Raw genomic sequence first — 26,087 nt, 5'->3', positions numbered from 1 at the left:
ACACACACACACACACACACACACACACACACACACACACACACACACACACACACACACACACACACACACACCTTATTACACTTTTCACAAACATATGAGTTTATACAATCTATACAATAGACACAGTTGCACAGAACTGAACATGAACTGCGTGAACTGCACATACACACTTTTTTATTTCTTCACATACACACACACCCACACACACACACACACACACACACACACACACACACACACACACACACACACACACACACACACACACACACACACATATCTCTGTTTCTGGGGATAACCTTCAGTGTCATGGTAACAGACCACCGGGAGGCCGTGAATGTCCTTATATAGCCACAACCCTCAAATAAAGACAGCGAGAGATTTGTGTGTGTGTCAGTGTGTGTGTGTGTGTGTGTGTATGTGAGGTGTGTGTGTACAATGTCAGTGCCAGATGCCAAGGCATAGAGAGCTGCCACGGACAGGCCTCATGTGCGACAAAGGAGCTCATGCACAAACATATACTTCAGAGGAAGTTTCTGTTCAAAAACAGGAAGTTAGATCATGACCTTGAAGGACACACAGACGCACAAACGCAGACAGAAGACTGGAAGAAAGGAGGGAAGGAAGGCCACACACACACACACACACACACAAACACATTTCTCTCTGGTGAGTCTTACCTTGACTCCCTCTATCCTAAATCCCAGGGTGGCTGTTGAGCTGATGGTCTCTCTCCACTGCATGTATCTGGGTTTGGTCACCGCTTTCTGGAGGTTCTCCTCGGCCGTAGGCGCCTCGGGATCCACCTCCACCATTTTCTGATACATGTCAGGTCTCGGTGAGGGTTTCTTGCGAGCCTTGGTCAGCTCTTCCTCAAGGTAGGTCCTGGAGCGTGAGAAGAAAGAACAGTTGGTGGGCAGCGAAGGAGATGGAGAAGGTGTAGGTGACAGATATGAGCACAGAGAAGAGGGAGGACGAGGTGGAGATGAGGAGGAGAGAAGGTGAAAGCGAAGGTGTGAAGAAGACTTCTCTTTCCGAACAGTATGACACAGCTGTTAAGTGTTAAGATCTGGGAACACATTGACATCAATGACAAGAAGTCTTTTAAAGGAACCACACGGAAGAGAAAACTAAGGCAGATGGTAAAAACTGTTTAAAAAATGTCTTCCTGGATCCACATTGGCTTTAAGGACATGCTGCGTTTACCGGTTAACGTGGGTTTTTTTGTTTGTCGCACTTTGTTGAAGCGTTGCTGCATCTCAGCAATTTTTTGGGTCAGTAAAATAGCAGCATTATCAATATAAATAATGGCCAGATCTATAAAAATGATTGTTTTCTGTGTCAAATGACCACCAACCAGCCTGGTAAAGACTTATGTCATGTCACGTGTCTTCTCACCTCACTCCCATCTTGCAGTCCATCACGCACGGGAAGTCGAACTCAGCCAGCAGATCCTCCATCTGGTTGTATTTCTGGCCGTCCTTCTCTACGTCTCCGTGGTAACCAGGGACGTACGGGCGCAGAACGTCCCTCATGAGGAGGGACAAACAGCGCTGCTCACATTCACAGTGTTTCTAAAGGACATACACAACGAGTTATTGTTTCTGTATTATATATCAATACCTGGGCTTTGAATATTGGTAGATTTCGAGAAAGGATCTGATAAAGCTGAGTGTTTTAACAATAAGCTGTAAGTCTCACTGTGTGGAAGTGACTCGGATAATTTATTTATGTGTAAGACAACATCAGTCTTGAATTAAACATTGCTTTCCTGACTTTGTAAAACAAATTTAACAAATTAATACATAGAAATAAATCTACCGAATTGTTATTATTAATAAAATAATAAGTGTTGCATCAGCAAATAATCGTCAAAGTTAAGAGGAATTACAATTCAAGCATACACATTTTTAGCGCAGCAACAAATTGGTCCAAACTTAAACAGACATTTAAATTCCAGTATATAATATATCTTGTATAAAAATCAGTATCGGCATGATATCACATACCAGGATCGTTGCACCACAACATTTTATACCCTTAGCTACACTGATTCAGCAGCAGCAACATGTGTCAACTTTCTCTTTGATGGTAAAACAAGGTGTGATTGGTTGTGAAAGAGCGTCTTACTTTTAATATGCGTCCGTTGGCTCCCGCCTTGAAGCTCCCTGTAAAAAGACACATTAACTGTGAAGCAGCTGCAGCAAGTGTTAAGATACAGTCCAAGGGAGTAGCTTGGCTTAAGTGAGTCTGGGGTTAAACGGAGGTGAGAAGCTCAGCTTAAACAACAATTGTGATTTTTTTCTCCAACCGCCATGACACTTATGTTTCAAAACCCCGTTGCAAACCATCCACACTTCCCCTCAAGACTTCAAAGAACTAGCACCCACGAAGAAAGACGCATTTATTGACACATCTTTCTTTAAAACCCTGCTCAACATATGTGTGTGTGTCTTGAGCCATGTGTGTGTCCACATACCTGCATGCCCAGCCAGTTGTATCCAGGGATACTTCTTCTTGAAGGACATGACAAACGGGGACCAGTGGACCATGTTCTTAATCTTCTTCCAAGACTTGTGCTGCAAACAAAATACACAACATAAATGATTATCCCTCAGAATAATGTTTCACCAACAATTTGTTTTTTTCATGCTCAGCCAGAATCTGCTGTAAGTGTTCGATAATGCTGCCTTCCTGACTTTACGATCATTGGCCTACAGTTTGCCATCCATAAACATGTTTAAACTAAACTGACATATGATGATGTATTTATGATGCAATGCAGAGTTTACCAGCTCCATGCAAACTTGAAGTATGACTTTAAGCAAGTGTACTAAATGCTCAATCCCTCAGATGGCAGTGTGCAGTCAGTTTTAAGTTCTACTCTGAAACTTTTGGATGATCTAGCACTTTTTTTTTACTGTTTTTTTTAATAGCCATGGGAAAAAAAACAAGTCTCTTAAAACATGCACACTGTGGGGCATCCCTGAACCAACGATCCGGTTTAGGACATTTTAACTAATCTCTGCTGGATCAGGCCGGGGTTTCCCCTGGTAACACAAACATACACAGTTTGTCCAAGGGCTCTCCCTGTCCCTGGCAGAGACATTGAACCGCGGGAATCCTGCCACAAACACACACACACACACACACACACACACACACACAACACACACACACACACACACACACACACACACACACACAAACACACACTAATTGACAAACTGGGACTCCGACAGGCAAACACACACACTGCACAAGTTGTTTTCAACATCAACAGTTTTCATCTCAGTGACGACAGACTGATTCAAGTTTAGTGCAGCCGTCTGTCTTTGTGAAGAAAAGACTTTCCTTCAACAAACATATTAATATCTCTCTAAATTGTGTGTTACCCTTTAATGTTTACTGAATACGTACATGACAAGAAGTTTAAATACAAGTTAAATATTAAGAAGAGCAACAACACAAGCCAAAATAAACTTTTCTTTATTCTCCTAAATGATCCTGTTAATAGATTTCACAGTATTTTTTTGCAACGTGTAGCAACACCTCATCGAAGCTCCAGTAAATCACACTCTTTTTGAATAACACATTCAAACCAATTTTGTATGCCTGCAGCATTACATCAGATGGAAAAACTCCAGATGTCTTGTTCTGTGGGTTTAAACAATGCTTGGCTGTGCAACATTTTGGACAGAGATACAAGTGGATGGAGCAGGACAAAAAAAAAAGAGAAGAATCTAAATGTTATTAGTTGTTTCCTCTTAAAAACACATTAGATGGACATGGACACCAATGTACACTATGATGGATGTAAAACTCCACTGATTTATCACATCTGGTTAATGATCATCTTGGGTGATATAACATTTATGGTGTGAGCTCACTCACAGAAGATTTTTCCTCCAGTCTGCAAGGAGAATGGATATTATGTCTACAAATAACCAGAGAAGAAGAGAGAGGAGAGGAGGAGGAAGAGAGGATGGATAAGATAAGAGAGAGGAGGACCATAGAAGGAGATATATAACCCATGTCACATAATCTGGACCTGATGAAAAACCCATCAACTGATAGCATGACTATCTATGGTTAGACTCACACACACACACACACACACACACACACACACACACACACACACACACACACACACACACACACACACACACACACACACACACACACACACACACACACCTTCAGAAACACACTCTCTCATCCCTCTCTCCCTCTCTTTCTGTCTGAAGGGGTAAAGAGTCACATGAGTGGGTTTTTCTCTGCACCACTGAATGGGAGAGAGAGAAAAAAACTCTCCAAAAAGTAAAACACACACACATGAACAGATCACATGGTGGAAACTAACTGTAGGGCAGGTCAGCTGAAATGAGTCTCAGAGAGAGCTTGAAACTAGGATATCATCAGGATTATTGGCATTTGCATTTTTGAAAGTGAAAGAACGGGAAGTTTCCGTAGCAAAGTTCAATATTTCTAGAAGTCTTCTGAATTGATTTCTTGGGCCAAAATCCTGTGAAATGATTTCATCATTTCCTGAAGCTTAAACAACAACAACAAGCAAATGACGTCTTTTCAATTTTTGCAAAATAATGAGAGATTCAACACGGTCGAAAGTAAGATGACGAAGGCAAAAGTGGACACAAAGGAGAAGCCTGTACAGAGAATCTAACAGGGCTGCTCCCAAGGTTTCCTCTCATCAGTTTGGTCTTAGTCGACTACGATTTGTTTACTCGATAATTAGTTTTTTATGCTTTTTTTTTGTTGCTACACGACATATTTCCAAGACACGAATGAGCACATCTGTGGTAAACACAAGATTTAAAGTGGGGCTTTTATGTGATTCTTTGACAGATCTGACGATTAATCTGACGATTAATTGCAAATTTCCCCGCTGCGGGACTAATAAAGGATTATCTTATCTTATCTTAAACCAACTAATCCTTTAGTCAGCAAAATGGTATGAGTGTTAGTCGTCTAAGAAGTTCTTTGGTGAACGACAGAACAATAATCTACATGTAACAATGTGTAGGTATGAGTAGAAGTATTTGCAGTTTTCACTTAGTAAATGAAGGTTGAAGTAAAACTCTTGCCATTATATTTTGCTCTCTGATCCACTTTCACTACATCCACATTTTCATAAGCGACAGATTTCAATCGCAGCTTCTGGCTTCTACTTATAGAAAAATACAATACAGGTTAAGCTTTTTAGGCCACAAGAAAGGCAATAAAAAGTCAGACTGAATGTTTTTCCCCCTTCTCATTTTTTCTACCAATCTTTGGCCAGTTAGCAGAGAGCGCAAGAGTATCAGGCTACAGTTTGGTAAGTATCCAGGGTCTGCACTTTCTCCGTCAACTCAAGACTGTCATCCATCACCCACGTTGCCCACTTACAGCTGGCGTGTGTGTGCGTGTGTGTGTGTGTGTGTGTGTGTGTGTGTGTGTGTGTGTGTGTGTGTGTGTGTGTGTGTGTGTGTGTGTGTGTGTGTGTGTGTGTGTGTGAGCTGTTGAGGGCAAGAGACGGCGAGAGAGAGAGAGAAAAGAAAAAGTCTGGTCTTTCTCAAGTGTGAGTAATAACAGATGCCCTCAAAGTGTGTAGATTTAGCAGCTCAAGACATTAAAATTCAATCAGGAGGAGGAGAGGAGAAGTTTGGTTTGTGTGTAGTGAAATAAAAATGACTACAACTATTGCAAGAATGATTATCGCTCAATAAAATCTAGCTCCGATAGTTGAGCTGTCAAACATCCCTAAACAAGGACTAAATCCAGGGATAAAAAGCACGTCTGAAATAAAAGTACCACTGGCTGTGTGGGCGACAGTACCTGAAGGTGGGTGGTGCAGAGGTGGATGACGGTAATGATAAAGATGGCTCCCACTGACACAACAACACTCCATACTGAATACAGCCACGCAGACCACATCACGGCTGAATTCTGTCAGACAGGTAAGCTGTTCAGCTCTCCTGCAGTGCCACCAAACTCTCTGCTTTTAAAAAACCAAGCACCTTTAGCTCCTCTTTCTATGCCCCCACCAGATTTACACATGTGTGTGTGTGTGTGTGTGTGTGTGGGTAGATAAACAATTGTGCATCATTTGATTGGCAAAACAGAGGACAAACATAATCTGGACATGCAAATCTGCACACGGGTCAGAGGGTTTAAAAGACACAGACGGAGTGTGCATGAGTGGGTGTGTAAGTGTGAATGCACACTGAGTCCTGGGAGGAATGGAGAGGCTGAGAGGAGAAAAAAAGCATAGTTTAAATACACGTTTTTCTACTTCTGTATACATATTTTGGAGTCTGTGAGCATGTGAGCTTGTCTTGAATGTGAGAAACAGAAAGTTACAACACGAGCTACAACAAACAAAATGAAACATCCTAAACAGCTTCATGGTGAGTTCATGAAGCGACAGCGTCGGCCTGTAACATCTCTTTTTTTTTTATCAACTATATTACTGCACATAAACACATCTTAAGATTGTGAAACAATACTTTCACAGCAGGCTGGATGTATATCACCTTTTGTTTTAGTCTGTGAAAATAGAAACCCCCTGAGCATGAACGTGTCTAAACGTGTGACATGTAGATAACAAGACACTAATGGAAAGTTTTTAAACTGTGTTAAAATAGTGCTAACAGAGGTGATTTGCGTAATGTGTAAAACTTATTTCAGGATGCTCGATAAATATCTGATTATACAGATGCAAAGCAGGAAACCCGGTGTGAAAATCAACAATCAACCGGTCACCCGGTCTTTACAGCTGAATCCAGCTAGCCAGTGAGAGCACTAAATATCCCATTAAAAAGCAAGTGTTACTATCCAGTTAAAGTAAATATGTCCAGTTCTATCAGGGGGAAATGGTTCCTTAAAGTAACTCCACTTTTTTTTAATTTTGAGGTATTTTACCAAATTGAATTTATGGGAATATACTACTGTTTTTAAAAATATTGTTCTCCTTTACATCATGTTCGGATGGTAAATGCAAATATTCAATATACAGCAAGTCTTCTTGGAGTCACTCGTACCTTTACAGAAGTCATTTGCTGCTGTTTGTTCCTGTACAGTATGAAAACTAATTCTGACAGACTAGAAACATTAATTTGGTATTGCCAGTGTCTTTATTTCAGCGTTTTTCCACATCAGTGCATCCATTCTTTTTTACGCCGTGCTGGCCGTCAGTCATTGGATAAGGCCAGGAAAGTATGTGTGTCTCCACCGGGAAATAATCCCTTAAAACGCTTCAGCTTCACAGTTATTTGTGTTTAATAAATCCCCTTTGTTTGTTTGGAAGGGAGCTCATTTTTATTTTATTTGTTATAATGGACTTAAACTAGGAGAAAAACGTGAATATTTGTTCAATGAGCAAAACTTGACATGAACCCAAAACAGGGATACATTGTGAAACTATGCTCTCTCTCTCTCTCTCTCTCTCTCTCTCTCTGTCTCTGCTTAAAGCTTCAGCCTCTCTCATCTTTTTCTGGCTCGTTGCTCTCCAACGGTCTGTCCGTCTCTCCTATCTCTATCCCCAGACCAGCTGGATGACAAGAGGAGAGCAGGAAAAACAGTGAAGTTTCCATTGAGATAGAGAGAAAGAGAGAGAGAGAGAGAGAGAGAGAGAGAGAGAGAGAGAGAGAGAGAGAGAGAGAGAGGAAACGGTAAGAGAAGGAACTTCTTGCAGACAGGAAGTGGGGGGGGGGTTGCCGCTTGCCTCAGCGACAGTATTTTCCACATCCGCCGCTGACTACAAACAAAAGAAAGAAAGAAAAAAGGCCTTGCCCTCTGTAAACAACAGAAAGAGCACGGAGGAAGAAAAGAAGCACTGAGGCAAAGAGTTTAGAATGGCCTCTTGAAAATGATTATCTAGAAATGTGCTTCATGTTCTTCAACATCTGCAGATACATTAGAACGCATAACATAACTTTGCACAAGACAAGTTAGATATTAAACTGTGCAGTTATCACTTGCATTATTGAGAAGGGTGTTGCCACGAACACCATGCATATAGAACGTTTTGTTTTTATTCCCCCCAAGGGAACTAGTGTAACATAATCAGATATCACACATTTGCATGTAGGGAGGAATGAAAAGAGTGACTGGTGAGAATGGTAAAAAAGTAAGTGTCATAGGGTGACTCTGGGTTACAAATGTGTAACGTGTAGAAGCAGGGGAAACACTGATGCATGCTTATGTTTTCAACAGAGAAGTGCTTAGGAAACAACAAGCCTGATATCGCTCACCACAAGGTCCCCTTGCAGATACAAATACTGCAACTGTCTGAGTCTGCAAAGTTTAGACTGAGAAGCACACACACACACACACACACACACACACACACACACACACATACAGAGAGACGCATACAACACCACAAAAACACACCCCGACTAAATCAAACGTGTGATGAAGGCTAAACGACGTCTGTTAGATGGTCGGAGGGTCGCACGATAAATCACTAAGCAACCAAGGCTGGCGCGTGGAAAAATAGCTTCGCAAAAAAAGTGATGGCTACATAAAGACGAGAAAAGAATGGACACAAAAAAAAACGTGGTTAGATGTTTGTGATGTGGCTGTTCAGTTATGCTCTAACTACATACTGTAGTGCGATAAGGATGACTTGTTTCCAAATTGAGGTCACTATATGGAACATTAAAGAGCACGTCTGACTCTGAGATCAAGACTCAACTCTGAAACACTCAAAATGAAACAGTCTTTGGCTGGTTTCTTTCTCTTGCTGCTCACTAACAAGCAGAATAACTTGTAAAAAAAAAAAAGTGTTGTATATATGCAGAGAATCTGATATATAAAAACAGCAAAAAAGAAGAAGAAAAAAAAATGTCACTTAATATCGCCATTACATTAAGAAATCCCTCGTTTTTGAACAAACACTTGCATTCATGCATATAGCAGGGTTTCCCCAGTGTGACTCTGACAGCTCTGAAACCATGTGAAACCACACTTCACGTCTGCACTGGATCCCATGATACTAAATACACACTCCTTCATCCCAAATGTCTGCTTCAGTCACTGCAGGTCCTCATTAACACCAAATGAAGAATTGACCGGTGTTTCCCCTCCCACAGTTAACCAAGCAGGCACTCTGTAACACACACACACGCACACACACACACACACACACACACACACACACACACACACACACACACACACACAAGTGTTGGACACACACCCATAAACTTACAAACTCTCTGTCACACACACATACACACACAGCTGTGAGAGGGAAACTCGGTTTGACGTCACAGGGTTGCTAGGCAACCGGCCGCCGTGGTAGAGAAGATTTTCCACTGCAGTACAAACACGGTGTGTGTGTGTGTGTGTGTGTGTGTGTGTGTGTGTGTGTGTGTGTGTGTGTGTGTGTGTGTGTGTGTGTGCTGATATTTTTTTTTGTGCCGACCCACTACAGATACAGTTCAGAAGATAAAAATGAGTTTTTCTTCCAGTCCAAAACAAATACTCTGTTTATTTTTTGGGGATCATTTAGATAAACAAGTTCAAGTCAACATTTCATGGTTCATGAAAAAAAGGGATGTGAGTCAGTGTGACATTAGTGACAGTATGGCAGTTAGAGAAAAGAAACAGTGACAGTGCGACTCTGTGGTGTGCGCAGAGGGCGTGTCAGCGTTAGCGTGTGTGTGTGTGTGTGTGTGTGTGTGTGTGTGTGTGTGTGTGTGTGTGTGTGTGTGTGTTTCACAGCAAGGGTGCAGTCCGCATTCCAAAAGATACATCTGTTTATATAATGGATGCATATTCTCATGAACAACAGGTGTATCGAAGATTTACTCGAAATACAGACCTAGTTAAGAATCACCACACCTTAATGCATCATTCATGGCGAGGCCTTCATGAGTCCTGCACATGTTTCTGTTCTGTTGTAGCTTCTGCTCCGCTAGCTAAAGCTTCTTTCATCAATCTTTCTGTACAGTTGATACATGATGGTGTTTTTTTTTTTTTTTATAAAGTATACACGTTTAAGAGCAGCTGCCAGCAAGTTTTGTCAGCAAGTTTAAATAAAAAAAGTAATAAAAGTAGTAAAAAAGTTAAAAAAAATGCTGGAATTTTTTTTTTTTTTTTTTATATATATTAAATGTCATAATAGATGTGAAAAATAGCCAATAACAATTACCCAGAGCCAAAGGTGGTGACTTCACAATTATTTGTTTTTCTTAGTTTAACAGTCCATCAACAAAGACATTCATATCATTATGATATAAATCAGATAATATCAGTTAATCTTCATAATTTAGAGGCAAGAGCCTGCAAATCTTTGCCATTTTGTGCTTCATAAACATGTTAAACAATTTACCCATTATCAAAGTAAGTTGTGCATTAATCTTCTGTAAATGATGATTGATAAATTTACTAATTGTTTAACTAAGAAATTGAGGTCATTCAATTGTTTTTACGAGAATAAATGTAGATAATCTTTCTTGTTAATGCTAATTCTGCAAGTTGTTTTTAAGTCCTGACCATTTTGTAGTCAAATCCTGTCAAAGGAAGTCTCTGGATATCTTCTTAGCAAAGTAAATGTTTGAGTGTTTTGCTTTTTCATGTCTCACACACCCATAAACTACTGTCTGAAACTACTCTGACGGCCTTGGAGCTGATGCTTAAAGGTAAAAGTGCACACAAAAGTAAGCAACAGGGTGTCGCCTGAACAAAGAAGTAACTCTTCTCTATTACATTCCCAAGACCTCAACTGAAATTTTGAACAAAAAAAAAACCAAACAAAGATGCCAATCTCCTGCAGGTGCCCTTTTTGCTGCCAACTTACTAGGAGAATATATCGTCAGTACATTTGTGCCTTCTAACCTTGGAGAGATGCCCAGCAGTGAAAAGATCAGCCAAATAGTGTCTATATATGGCTCTGCTCGGCTTCCAGCTTCTACTTGTTAAGCGTGTACGCTCTTTAAAAAAAAGTTGATATAATCCTAAAGATGATGACCACAGCAGAGCAGTCGGTTTATACAGGAAATTAAAATGTCACGCTTACTTGAGGGAATAACACAAAGGAGCAGTAATGAATTAAAACTACAGCGGAGGGATAATAAAATGTATTCTGCAGAAAGCCCTGGTCTTATTCTTATATTCTCTCCATGCATGTGTGTATTACCAGAGCTACATGTATACATCTGTGTGTATCTGAGTATGAACGATGTCCTTAAAGTGCAGTGTTCAATGTTATACGCCCAATAAAGTCAAGTCACTCCTGCAATAAATAGCCATGAGAAGAAGAGAATAATCTGCAGTAAATATTGTAACAACTCTTCCTCTCCTGCTTCTCTTTCTTCTTACTCTCCAGCTCGTTCTGCTCTTCCTCTCTCTGTATCACTCCTCTTCACTTTGTCCCTCTCCTCTTTCCTACACACCTCCCACACAATCAGAGCACGCTGTATGTGTTTCTGCATGTTTGGCTTCTGCATACACCAGCTTTCCTATGAAATACAGATCAGGAGCTGTGACTACGGACAAGAACATGAAGAACATCTGGAATAATCCAGATTTGTACGAGCAACATTAAACCCCGTCCCTCGGTCAGCTTCAACCTCCGGCGGGAGCTTTCTCTCCCTTTTCCTCGACCGGATAAAGCAGCAAAAAAAGCATTACCACAAATATGCAAAAAGCAATACAAACACTATTCAAATCCATCAGCCAAATTCATTTAAACAAATCGTTTGGAATCCATGTCACCTGAGAAAGCCGGGACATTAGTTTAGGGAGCGGTCGTTTGATTAAATATGCAATATATAAAATAACTTGGAGTCTTATTAATCATAACAACAATATTATATTTCGTTCTGCTGCTGCTGCTGCTGCCTCTGATAATGAAAGCAAACATGGAAAATGATGTTTGAATGATTTGCAGATCTGCAAAATATCTTTTTAAATACACAGATGCCGTATTGATTGCAGGGTGACGAGTATTCAGTGACTTGTACACTCACGTGTGACACTTCTTCATTTTAGAGATAGTAGATGATGCGCGATAGGAAGTAAACATGATGAGCACATCCCTCTTAAAGCCACAAACCCTAACATAATAGAATATTTATTTGCAGTTTGAAGTCCTTAAAAAGCGACACTTTCGGGACATTGTTTCAAAAACACTGCTTAAAAGTCAGTTATACAATCCTTCATTAAATCGTGTTTCAAAGCAGAAGTGAAATGGCCCCATGAACTCATCCTGGCTACAAACAAAAACACATCCACCCACCCACCTACACACACACACACACACACACACACACACACACACACACACACACACACACACACACACACACACACACACACACACACACACACACACACACAAACAGACTTAAGCCTCCTCTTTGAACGCCGTCCAAATGCAGGCAAAGCCTAAGTGTGTGTGACTGGCAAATTCTCTCGCTTTCCCTTTTTTCAATCACCCGTGCTCTCTCTCTCTCTCAAACACACACAGACACCCTCACACTAATAACACCCTTGCACACACACACACACACACACACACACACACACACACACACACACACACACACACACACACACACACACACAGGTCAGGGCCACAGAGCTAGCTTTGTTACTCTGAATGTCAACCATTACTCAGGCAGAGAGCTCCGGCCAATTTGACACAGGAGCACCCAGCGACATGCACAGGCACATTCGAAAACAAACAAACAACACAAACAACACACACACACACACACACACACACACACACACACACACACACACACACACACACATTTTGAGGCAACAATCGTAAAAAGAGACCCGCAAAACAAACTCTTTCCCAGATCTGGCAAGATTAGATGCAAAATCATCAGTTCACTAGTCTTTGTCAAAGTTCTCCGATTATTTCACATTCTAGACATGCTCGTGTTTATACAGTATCATGTTCACCATCTTTGTTTTAGCGTGTTAGCATGCTAACACTGGCTAATTAGCACCGTACCAAATTGTTTGCTACAGTACTTTGATTAAATCTGCGTAGAGATCATTCACAGGACGGGTAAAACATTAGACCTTTTAAAGATGCTGGAGGAAAAGTCTGACCGAGACCAGTCTCACACAGCTTCCTCCTCTGGGGGCCGTGAATGTCTGCACGAAATTTCATCAGATAGTTGTTGAAATATTTCAGTCTGGACCACAATAATGAACCGTCCGACAGTGCCGTTCTCACTAGCATGTCTAAGAGCATTTTTGCATATTCCCAGTAATAATAAAAGAATGACACTTTGTAAATTTCTAGACATCCCTTGACTTTCCCAGACAATCCATTTGTCTGGCTTTTTCCTTTGTGAATGATATTTGGCAATCCAGGCGAATGCAGTTTCCAAAGGTCATCGCCATTCACAACTACAAAGGGTCTCCACTGCACACACACACACACACACACACACACACACACACACACACACACACACACACACACACACACACACACACACACACACACACACTCTCCCTTGCATCTACTTACTGCTCTCTGTTGAGACGTGAGGACTGCAGGGTTGAGAAGCTGCTCTCCTTTCTCTGTATCGCTGGAGATATCCTCCTCCGACTCTTCCCAGGACGAGGAGAAACCGGCCGAGGAGGCAGAAGAAGACGACAGCTTCCTGAGGGAGTGGGTGGAGAAGTTCGGCCCGGGTACGGGGCTAGAACCGGGGCTAGGGCTGCAGCCGAGTCCCTGGTCCGAGCCGGGGCCTTCGAGACATTCGGGCTGGCTTTCCAAACCGTGGTCAGTTATGATGACAGCAGGGATGGAGGGAGGGACGGGAGGGGAGTGGTTTGAGGTGGGATCCGTGTCCAGCAAACAAGGGTGGCTCTCCATACTTTGTGTCTGAGGAAAAGCACTGATTTCTGGGTAAACCTCCAACCTGTTTGCCTCCGTATTGAGCGGCATCACCAGACACGACCGTTCCTCTCTCTCATCCCTCACTTCTCTCTCTGTCCGTTCTCTTTCGTCTCCCAACATTAGATAGTTTTTTACCTCCCCTCCGTCTTTTTCTCCCTCTCTGTCTGTTGTTACATCCAGGTTTAATGTCTCAAGGAAACCGTGAGCGTCAATCGGTCCGTCTAAACTTGGAGTTTGTATTGTTGCATCTGAGTGGCAGCCATTTTGCCCGATCAGTGTCTTGTTTTCTCTGTTTGTTTTTGTAGCGCTGTTGTCCTTTGCATCTTCTTTCCTTCCTCCTCCATCTCTCCTTTCTTCCTCTATAGTCTCTTCCTCCCTTTCTCTTCCATTTTGGACAACACTGAGAACTCTACTCTCTTGCGGGTGGGTCATCGGGCATTCGAAGCCGGTGTTTTGTTGGCCAAGAAGGGAAGGGGTTTCGCTGGTCGATCGTCTTGGAGAGCGAGGGCTGCGCTGGAGCTCAGTGTTCAGCACTTGGGCACGAATTCCGGAAATGTGGGCCTCAAAAATGCCCACTTTTCCCCTGACCTGGAGGACACAGAAGTCAAAGAAAAGAAAGGTTTAAATGCAACTACAGTTTGGTTTTCTTGCTTTAACTTGAAGCAAGTTTCCTTTGATTCATTTTTTCATATTTGGGTTAGGCAATTATCATTTCACAGGTGCACTGGTAACAACAACGTGACAAAAAATAACAAAATATCATCATAATCTCCTTCAAATGTAAATGAAAAAAGCCTATAGCCTAATAAAGACTATGAAGTTTCTCAATATTTGGTGTTAAACAAATTGAACTGTAAATTGAAAGAGCTGGTAAGCTACTAATTTAATGTGTGACTGTCTGCAGTCTGTGGTGCTGACTTTTAATAAAATACAATGAAGATAAAGAGCACAAATAAGGAAGTAAATGGATAATGTTGTAATGCTCTACCCTGTATATTGATCATAAAATTTGAATTCCGAGTAGTCTGAACCTGACTCATTCACATTTTTCATTCACATTTTACAAATACAAACAGTCCAAATCAAAACAAAAGTCACATGGACTCACAAACTGGATTACTTGAGGGATTATAATCTGAGTTTAGGGATGATGGATGATGATGGTAGGAAAAGCTAACTGGAGATGAATGAGAGTATGAAGCTGAGAAACATTTGTTAAGAGGATAATTTCAAATAAAAAAGCCCTTTCTCAGAATGACAAAAACTGGAAGTCCAATTTCCCCACTTTCAGTATCAAGAAAAACTGAATCCTGTGTGAGCACCGGTCCAAACACTCATCTGGTTTTTCCCTCTTCTGCTTTTGCTCTGCTCATCTTTCAACGAAGCAGAGTGAGAGCAGCTCTCACTGGCACTGTTCTGACTCGTCCAACAAATGTATTATCAAGACATAAATTCTTCAGAGTTTGAATACATGTTTGGCTCTAGCATTCCTTGATAAAGACAGTGATGGGGGGATGATGCAGCGAGAATGACGGAGGCAGAAACGACACCGAGGCAGTTAAATAGACAAAGAAGAGCTGCAAATGTAAGAATCACCTCAACGTTCTGCAGCTCTCTGTGTATCTGCAGCAGCTGTGCCTGGCGTCTCCTTTCCTCCCTCCTCTCTCCTTCCGCCGTCTCCCCTCCTCGCTCCTCCCGCCCCTCTCCTTCCGTTCCCTCCTCGCCACCGGGCGCGCTCAGTCGTCGGACCCGCTGGCCCACATTGACTCCCAGGAGCTCGGGGCTCCGCGGGGAGGGGGAGCGAGCGCGAAGGACGGGGCCGGGGGAGAGCGAGGAGGGAGGGGGGAAGACAAAGGCTGGACCTAGGGTTCGAGGGCTCGTCTAGAGGGGAAAAACACGAGACGGGGTTATCAATTGATGTTAATTTAATTAACTTCATTTTAAATGCCATGTGGACTATCTTCTCACAATAACTTTATTCTAGCTACAAGAGATAAGTACATTACCATAAATGCTAAAACGCACTGAGACAGTAGCATAAGTATACATGTATTATTAATGAGCTGACTCAGTATTATAAGGCTGCATTCACACCTGTAGCTGGGTTCATTTAGTCCGGACCAAGGGGGGAAATTATACATTGTTTAGTTCTTTAGTTCATCAAGACTGACATTGAAGTTAATGCAGCACTTCAATTTGTGTGTTAATTAATTAATAACAGATTAAAAGCATTCTTAATATTATTAGACTGTATCTTATGATAAATAATAGTAGACAGGGTTGTAAAAAAGAACCTTTTGAGGACTCGTGCGTAGGGATCACTGTCACACACTTATTTACTGGAGAACAGCTTTTGACCACTTAAACAGGGAAAATACCAACGCTGATGTGCTTACACATGGCGTTAAATGCAGATCAATTATGAGCAGATGGATTTATTAGTTGTTCTTTTGTAGTCATGCTTAAAATCCTGCGGTTGGTTCAATCGCCTTCACACCACAAACAAACTGCACCAGAGTCGGACACAGATCCAGCTTTTTTCAGGGGTTCTCAGTTTGGTCTTAAACAAGCTTTTATTGACATTTTACTAACCGAGCAAACGGACCTGAGTTTGTTTAAATCAGGTGTGACAGCACCCTAAGTTACATAACAATATCTTTTTAAAGTTTTGCTTACATGACCTACCATGAGCAACTGGTCATACCAGACCAAATTAGCTCGCAGCAGCTAAAACCTCAGGGCGTGTTTTAATTTAATAATGAGTTCAACTGCATCATTTGTTGGAGAATAAATATGCCATTTCTTCTTTAAAAAAAGTTATATAGTCGTGCTTGAAAGAGAACTATCCTCATGTAATTGCCATCAGGTTGATATTACATATTATGTAGAATATTTTATTTTTTTATTTTATTTTATTTGCACAATTGAAAAATACAAAAACATAACATAGATAAATTATATTACAGTGCAGGAAGAGGAAGGAAGCCCACTGGGCTTATTTGAAGCCTCCACCTATACAATATAAAAACTTCACAATACTATAACGAATACAAAAAGAATATACATATGGTATGAAATATTGTTGAAAAAGCATTTCATTATCTGTTTGTTGCCATTTAATTCATACTAAGTAAGATCTTTTTTTAAATGCCATACAAAAAACTCTCTCATTGCAGTGTTCAAAACAGAAACTATTTAATTATTTTTGGGGGGGGTTTTCCGTGTAGATGGTGAACTTTTAGAAAACAATCTAAAAGCACATGATTGGTGTGTTCAGGCTGAGTTACCTTAGGGCTGGTTGGGCTGTAGAGACCTCCACCCGGCACTCCCCCACCCAGTAACTGACAGTAGGTGCTCCGTTCTGGAACCGGCAGCACAGGTCGACCGACTGGACTGGTTCTAGTTCGAGAGTTGGTGCTAGAGGAGCCTGGCTGGGTGTGAAACTGATTACTGCTGCGGAGAGGAGAGGGTTGGTTTGGTTTGTTTGTTTGTTTGTTTTTCAGGTTGTAACTTTTTGTTTCATTTTGTAGCCTCTTTACAGGAAAAAACACACCCAGAAATATCATTCAGTAGCTGGTTATTTATGTCAAACACTTACATAATGCTAGTAGACATAATAAAACAACATGTCTAAGCACTAGGACTGGAAAGTAATCATGGGTAATCTGATTAAATTGTTCTGTAATGTATTAAAAATAAGATGATCTGAACGGTCTGGTCTAACAGGTTCCCAGCTGTAACAAACAACACTGACCAAACACGTTTTAAGAAATGCCTTTCCTCTGCAACTCTCTAAGAAAACGGGGCACTCTAAAAGCAATAAAAGACTTAATGTGGCGGCGTACACTGTAAAGACAAAAACACTGACCTGTTCATGACTCCAAGGCCGTTCAGGTTTAGGGCAGAGGCTGCCATCCCCGCGGCCAGGCCAGGGGCTTTGAGCGCTGGGTACACATCTGACAATGTCCCCTGAATCTGCAGGGAGGCCTGGAGAACGGCGCTCAGTGTTCCGTCTGCATTCAGTCAGCAGTCAGTGGCTCCACACTTCTGGGAAAAGAAAACAAGTCAAGAAAGTTCATTTTACTGAGTCTAACCTTTGTTAATTATGAATAATCAAAAGGTTAGTATGGGAAACATTCTTTTGCAAGAAAACTCTAAATAAAAGCCCTGTTTCAAAAAAGGACAGACGCTGGAAATTCAATTTTCCATCCCTAACTACGTCATCATGGACAAAGAAGATTATTCATGTAGTTCTGCTGTTAACACAAGACAAAATATATCATTGTTCCAGCCGGGATTAAAACTAAATGAAAGAAAGAAAGTGAAAAGGGGGACAGACAGACAGACAGAAAAAAAATAGGGATGGACATGTTCCACTCACTGGAAAAAATGTGTCTTTTTTCTTCTGTTAATTATTCATAGAAGCTGAGATTTTGACAGGGCTCGTTTGAATCAAACAGCTGTTTTATTACAATCCTCCTCTTCAGGCTGTCTTTATAAACACTCTTAAGAGTTTCACATATTTAACTCTCTTAACCTTATTATAGCTGAACCCAACTTGTCTTTTATCTAAAAGGAGCAGCAACGCGATGGCTGAACTTCAGCCTGACCAAACTGTGACGATTTGTCTCATTATCCTGCAGCACGGCACTGTTTTGTTTGAAATGTGCTTCTTTAAAGTGCCATTCTTTCAGGGAGAAAATGAGGGAGGCGCGTGGAAAAGGCCCGAAAAGATGGAGATGCATTCATGAAAGTGAGAATAACAAAAGGCCCACATTGAAAAGTGTGTAAAACATGGAAGGCAAGGCAACAGTTTAGCTGAGGAATCTCCTTGACGTAGATAAAGAACGTGTGGAGACACACCCAATGAATGAATGAGTGCTCCTCTTCATGCTCTCTGCAAAAGACAGACATGCTGTCAATCACTATTGCATGTTTTTCATCTTGTCTTCAGATTGACAGAGATTGTTTTGTAGTAATTATGAAGCCACATATTGTTTTGTTCAAATATTCTAATTTTGGATTAAAGGTTGTTCCATGCTTGTATAGAGACAGAATCCAAAAACATCTGACTGTCTTATGATCATTTTCTAATTGAAAATAAACTAGAACTGGGCTTTATTTAGCTGTGCAGCACCGCAAGGGTTTAGTGCTCTTTTGGGAAATTCCTTCATGAAACCTAAAGAGGTCATTTAAGCTCCTGAAACAAAGATGGTTGGAAGTTGAACTGCTCGAAACTCTGCTGTTTTCAGAGTGAAGAAGACGAACCCTCAGGGGCTCCGCTACCAATACAGCCAAAAGTTTAACATTTTGATTTAATGCGGTTGAGGTCACACTTGGAATACAAGAGCAACATGTAGCATCACGTACGGCTCAAAACGAGTAGAAACAGCTGAAATAAACTATGCAAATAAGCTTCACTGTGCAGCAGGAGATGACAGCTGGTATGGTCAAACAGCGCAACTTTTGCAGAAATGTCCAATTTTACTACAGCTGATTTTTTGTTGTTTAAACTTATTATTATTTTAATGCTAAATGTAGTGATGTCTAATAACACATTTTATTTGCAGAGCCCTTTAAAAGGTAGTCAAAGGCACTTTACATGGTAAAGACAGGAACAATAAAAGAAATAACAATGTAAACGAGGCAGAGAGATGACATTATAACAGTCATAACCAAACAACTACAATGTAAACATACATAACTAGCTTCACAGGTTGAAAGCTGATTTAAATCGATGAGTTTTAAGTGCAGTTCCGCCTTCTACTACAACTCCAGCGCTTTGTATTTGATTCAGACGGATGAGTGATGACCCAGAGCCGGCTGACTTACAGTCTGCTTTGTATAACATGTGAGATAAGCTTGAGCGGTCCTTACTGGTGTCTGGACTACAGGCAAATCTTTTTTTTTTTAATATCACAAATGCTAAGTGAACGTTTTACGCAGAAATTGATGAGAAAATATTGTCGTTTTTCTTTTATACTTCAGTAAAATAAGTCAGTAAGATGGCAGTAAAGTGCAGCAGAAACATCAGACACTGAAAACAATAATATCAATATCATGCAATATTACTTTTTTTAACATTGCGCAATATTACTTTCAATATATGATGTGCAAATGCTCTTTTTATTACGTTTTCAATACAATGCACAATATAACTTTAAGGTTTTAGTTTACTTATTTTACTCTCATTGCATTGTCTTGCACTGCTGCTAGTATCACTTTGCGTACACGTTATCTATTACTATACTGTTTATATATGTAAATATTTCTACTCTATTGTTTTCTTCTTTTGCTTCTGTTGTACTTTTTTGCATTAGAATGTCCTTCATGATTAATAAAGATCTATCTTAACTCAAGTCAGATGTGTGTGTTGCAGAGAACAGACACACATTTTTAAATTTTTCACACCATGTGATCACTTCTGTTTTGCACAGCGGCCTGCAAAACTAAGCTGAAGCTCCAACATCTACAAAAGAAAAGCTGATTCAGTCCAGTTCTGGGGGATTCAGTCATGCATGCAGCTATTGTTGTCATCATGCTGCCCAAAAACTGCCCTGGGATGTGTTTTGATTCCAGATAAGATAAGTTAAGACATCAGGTCATGAACTACGGGGTAAACATGGGGTTTCCTTGTTGGGGAGTGACGCAGTTAGAGATAGAGCAGGAAACAATCTTAATGGCTTCTCTCTTGGGTAGTTTAGTAACCACCAGTGTATTTCTCACACTGCATAATCACCTCTATTTGCTCGTTGGACATAAACATCCCGTACGTTTCAGTTGAAATAACATAATTGAGGTCTTAAAAAGAGAGAGAGAGAGAGGGAGGAAAGGACTCGGTGCAGGACAAGGACCAAGAAAGAAAGACAGAAGAGCGAGGAGAAAAAAGAGAGAGAGAGAGAGGTGTTTACAGGCTATTTTGACTCAGTTGTCTATTGTGAATCTTTCATGCAGAAGTAGTGGATCTACTTTCAGTGAAACGGCTCAGTAGCTGTAATGAAGCAGCACTGGGCACCGGGAACACTTTTCACACTGCATGTTGAACATGGTCAGCTGCATCCCAAAGACTTTTGTTTGTTTCTCTTCGCACTAAAGGACAGATCAGGCCTCGACCACAAAATGTCAATCCCTGTGCTGATTCGAATGATTAGCTGCGGTCGATCTCGCATTTAAAGTTGCTTCACAAGCTTAAAAAGGCCATAACAGAATGACTGCATATAACAGAGGACATCCCCTGCACCATAACCTGCTTAAACAAATGCAGTATATATTTCTTGGTGGAAAACATTCATCAAAAAAGACCTTTACACGACACATTTTGTCTCCTCCATCCCACTCTGACACCCACTCCATCTCTCTCGCATATAATGTGTCCAAAAAGATACATGTGTCAGCAGAAACTACGCTCGGGTATTCATGAGCATTAGTGCCAATTAAGAACAGCCATGAAGCAGGATAGTGAGGCGAACAACGACTTTGTGCTTGTTTGCCATATTGATATTATAAAAATACAGCAATTAGCACTCTAAAAGATAACAAGTACTGGTTGTGATGAGTCTGATATAACCACACGTATACCTTCTGGATGCTATCTGTGTTTCAGCACAGCCTAAAGTCAGATTGTGTGGGACTGCCTGAGCGTTCAAACTGTCCACTTGCCTACACAAGTGGGCAATAAACCCACGTACAGGACTCTGAGAGCAACTAGGCTGAGAAACAGTTTCAAAGATGCTGATGCTGTTTGTTTCTTAGAATTCAAAAGCAGATGGCAGGAGAGAGCAATATGAAGATATATAATGCAATGAGTCTAACAACACTAACAATATAAATCACAATATAGCATGTTTTCTGGTAATTAAACAGACTATATGACATTTTTTTGTATACTTTGATGATACATTTAACTGTAATGTCAAAATAATCAAATTTTCTGAGAAATTCAAGTGAATATGTGATTGTTATTATCAAATAAAACAATTACAGCAGTTGTGTATCACGTTATATCAATTTAGGACATTTCATCGCAGTGAAGAATTGATAATTGATCATATTGAATTATGACCCGGTCATACAGTTTATGCTAGTGAATGCTTTCGATTTCATATCTCTGTATTAGATCATTATGGGGAATGTTACACATTAATTAGCAAGACTAATTTGTGGTAATGTTGATTATAATGTAACTTTATTTGTCCAAAAATTAACTATTCTTCAATAGAGTTTTTCGCAAACTTTGCTATATCACAATTCATATTGCAATCTTAAATAACTACACAACAATAGACCCGCTCTTAGCAGATGGGAAACACAAAGCAAAGAAAACACTTAAAGCTTTGAAAAAAAAAGATATATTGTTGCATCCTGATAAATAACCTTTAACCCTAATGCTGCTAATGGTCTAATGCTAATATAAAGAAAGTGCTGTGTTCCTGACACTGGTCCCATTTATGATCTGGTTGCATGCTGGTGAAAAAGTCAATTAAGCCCCAAGTGTCACAAATGTGTTTGTCTCCTCCTTTATATGAGCAAACAGTGATGTACATACATAACATTCAGGTACAGCTGAAGACCATATATGTACAAAATCTGGAAAAACCTGAGTTTCAGTTATTTGGATGTCAATATTTGAGTTTCATGTCTTCAGCATGAATACCATCTGTATCATACAGTTGTTAAAAAAGCTAATCATACATGTATTTGGTACTTTTGTTTTTTAAAATGATCCAGCTTTGATAAGTGGATTCAATTCAGGATTCAGATGCCATAAAATCCTCTCCAACTCCAACCTTATCTAAGTGATATTATAGTCAAGGATTAGTAAATAGCATTATATGGTGCTCTAGGTCATTTGAAAGCAGCTGCTATTTAAAAATGAGTGCATCTATAATCACAAAACATACATTAAGAAGTAACTACATAAGTTTTAAGAAGACTAAACATCTCTTCTAGTACTAAATGTACATCTGTAATTGATAATAGAGGATGAAATTGTTTTTAAACTACTTCATTTGTTTGGTTTTCACACTTACTGAACTGCTGACTAGGCCTGTAATGCTGACAACATGGATCTGGTGGTGTTAAAGTGTAATAAACTCCCTCCATCATCAACAGCCTCCTCACACGGAGGTCCTGAGAGGACAGCGGGCCCTGTGCGGTCTTACCTCGGCGCTGCTGTCCCCGTCCTGTCGGAGCTTTTTATACCCCCGAGGATGTCTCTGCTCAGTCCGTGCGTCTGGCACTTGGATCAGGGAAAAAAAGGTGCAAAAAAAAAAAAAAAAAAAAACACGCACAAAGATATGCGACTCCTTATGCACCAAAAACAACAACAAAAAACACAAAGTATCTTCTCCTCTTTTCGACGCTGCAGCCGGACTATTTTCTCTCTCTCTCTCTCTCTTCTTCACCTTTTCACCAACAACACCCCTCCAAAAAAAGAAAAGAAGATTTCAAAGAGTGTTGTTTTTTTTTTAACTCTGGTTATTTCAGGGATTAAAAAAAAAACCAAAACTTCAGAAGTCTTTCCGAGCCGATCAGTGAGCTCCTCTCACAGCAGTCTGCTCTCAGGATACATTGTTTCTTTGGGAGGTTTTCTCTTGTCTGTCATGTGTGCTGCTCGTAGTAAAGCGCTGTTTGTCTGCGAGTTTGAAGCCGGAAGCGACAAGACAGCCTCCCTCCCTCTCTCTCTCTCTCTCTCTTCTCTCTCTCTCTCTCTCTCTTTCTCAATCTCTCTCTTTTCTCTTTCTCTCTCTGTCGGTTCACTGAAAACTGAATATAAAACCGTGCGTGCAGTGCGGGGAAGCCCCCTCAGATGAAGTCTATGCGTGAGGCACTTTGGTAAAGGTATTTCTGCAGACTTTAAAGTGTGCTACTTTCCAGGTGCACGTGAATGCATCATTAATTAATTATAATCCAGTGATGTGATATCCTGAAATGGGTCACACTGCATAATGAGCAGCCTACTTTTGCTTTTGGTATTTTCAGCAGCCTATATATTTTTGATAAAATCATATACAGTACCAGTCAAAAGTTTGGACACACCTTCTCATTCAACTACTTTGAAGAATGTAAAATATAAAACATATTCTGGTTTGTTGAGCATTTGTTTGTTTACCACATAATTCCATATGTGTTCCTTCATAGTTTGGATGTCTTCAATATTTATCTACAAATTAAAATAAAGAAAAACCATTGAATGAGAAGGTGTGTCCAAACTTTTGACTGGTACTGTACCTACATATACTCAGAAATGCATTAATTCAACAACCAAAGCTAGAAAGCTTAATAATTATACGGAGGCTCAGTTTAAAAAGCTAAAGGGCAAGATAAACAGCTTTAAATAAAAAATAATACGGGATGGAAATGATAATACTATGTATGCAAAACATTAAAAATATATACATTTTGCTTTGTTATACAGTACCAGTCAAAAGTGTGGACACACCTTCATTCAAGTTTGAAGAATGTAAAATATAAAACATATTTGGTTTGTTGACATTTGTTTGTTTACCACATCATTCCATATGTGTTCCTTCATAAAAATTAATCTACATTGTAGAAAAAATAAAAATAAAGAAAAACCATTGAATGAAAAGGTGTGTCCAAACTTTTGACTGGTACTGTACTTCTGAAATACTTTCAACTGCAACAGAGTATTTTAACCCTGTGGTATTGTTACTTTGCTTACACCTACTGTACTTGATTAAAATATCTGAATAATTCTACCAACGGTGATAAACAGTGACGTACAAAACATTCAGGTATTGTAATAAGTAAAATACTTCATTACAAGTAGGCTATTTTCGATGGAATTTACTTTAGCATGTAATGTTAGTATCAAATAGTTCTCATAATGCAGATTGGCCTCCCTCAGATTGTTTAATTACTATATCTTGGCCTAGACGTTCAATGTTATTGGATCGATAGATGTATTAACATGTAACATTATTTTGATTTTGTAGCAGGTTAAGGAAAAGTTTACTACTTTATGTACTGTTGGTTAACTGCCGTATGTAGGATTTGGTTTCATCTAGTGGTGATGTTACAGATTGCAACCAACTAAAACTTCTCCCATGTGCCAAGGATGTAAGGGAGCTACGGTGGGCGATGTGAAAACACACATGGCTTTATGCTGACCAAGTGTTTGGTTTGTCCATTCTGGGCCACTGTAGAAACATGTGAAGAGGACCTGCTCTGTTTGTAGATATAAACAACTCATTTTAAGGTAACAAATACACAACAATTCTTATTTTCAGGTGATTATTCACTAAAGAAAACATCATTATTATGATATTCCATTTCTACCAATAGACTAAATGATACACAATGTTCCTTTAATCTTTAATATTGTATCATATTTCATGAACTGATATAAATTGTACATGTAATATTGTAATCTGAAACACAACTAGCATCTACACTCGCCCAATAAACCCTCAGAAATGAAAAGTAGCACATACATTTATACTCAGATATAGTACAAGTACACGGCACTGGTTGAATAAATGTATTTTTCACAACTGCAAGAATGTTACAATAAAACACAACACATGGTCCGTATGTTACCACTCTATGAAGCCTATATACATGATACAGCACACACTAAAAGCTACTACACTATACAACTGCATTATCATGGCTGGTTCACTGTTTGTCAAGCTGTTTGTGGTGAAATGATTAATAGAAACTTAAGTGGAAAGGCTCCACACCCACACAGGAGTTTCTAAGTACTGCTAACCAGAGAAGAAAATTGGTCAAATAGAATCCAAAAGGAGAAGGCAGATTTTAATGGAGCTCGGTACGTTTTTATGTTTTTGTCCGCTGTTCTTCCGTCTTTTATCTGTTAATCCAATAGATATCCAAACTCAAAATGTATTAAATAAAGAAAACACTTAAACAACAGAAGCACAAAAAGGTTGTTGTATTACAAATCTTCTTATTTACAATATTTACCTTAAAAAAACCATAAAAAAGCCAGCAAAAGTTGTTAAATTTATGTTGTATTTTTGTGACCATGTGTCCATGATTTAACGTCTTTAGCCGGTATTTGTGTACCAGTATAAAGTGTGGCTGGAGGTAGTTTTGGAAGTCCACATTTAAAGGACTTTGGCCTCATGGAAGTCCTGGTGCAGTGTGAGGGCGAGGGCGAGGTTATGGCTTTGCCCAGGAGGTTGTTATCAGGGGTGGAGAAATGCTGACCACAGGT

At 40.0% G+C, this 26,087-nt stretch overlaps 1 protein-coding gene across 2 annotated transcripts in view; it reads right to left on the bottom strand.

Moving 5' to 3' along the window:
• Positions 1–23,126, bottom strand: part of itpkb (inositol-trisphosphate 3-kinase B) — a 29,985-nt gene extending 6,859 nt beyond the window's left edge. The window contains exons 1-9 of one of the 2 annotated variants that reach the window (XM_054618304.1): positions 23,047–23,126; positions 17,754–17,932; positions 17,173–17,338; positions 15,482–15,766; positions 13,511–14,473; positions 2,483–2,582; positions 2,134–2,171; positions 1,402–1,577; positions 684–888 (exon numbers count right to left, since the gene is read on the bottom strand). In XM_054618304.1, the coding sequence (XP_054474279.1) occupies positions 684–888; positions 1,402–1,577; positions 2,134–2,171; positions 2,483–2,582; positions 13,511–14,473; positions 15,482–15,766; positions 17,173–17,338; positions 17,754–17,800 (1,980 nt within the window). In that variant the 5' untranslated portion in view covers positions 17,801–17,932; positions 23,047–23,126. The remainder of the gene's footprint in view (positions 1–683; positions 889–1,401; positions 1,578–2,133; positions 2,172–2,482; positions 2,583–13,510; positions 14,474–15,481; positions 15,767–17,172; positions 17,339–17,753; positions 17,933–23,046) is intronic. The other variant, XM_054618305.1, reaches the window with a different exon arrangement.
• Positions 23,127–26,087: the final 2,961 nt, after the last annotated feature.

The sequence above is a fragment of the Anoplopoma fimbria genome, chromosome 18, assembly GCF_027596085.1.
Source record: "Anoplopoma fimbria isolate UVic2021 breed Golden Eagle Sablefish chromosome 18, Afim_UVic_2022, whole genome shotgun sequence".
Taxonomy (NCBI): domain Eukaryota; kingdom Metazoa; phylum Chordata; class Actinopteri; order Perciformes; family Anoplopomatidae; genus Anoplopoma; species Anoplopoma fimbria.
Note: the sequence above shows the minus strand (reverse complement) of the source record. Positions and strands in the feature narration are given on the sequence as shown.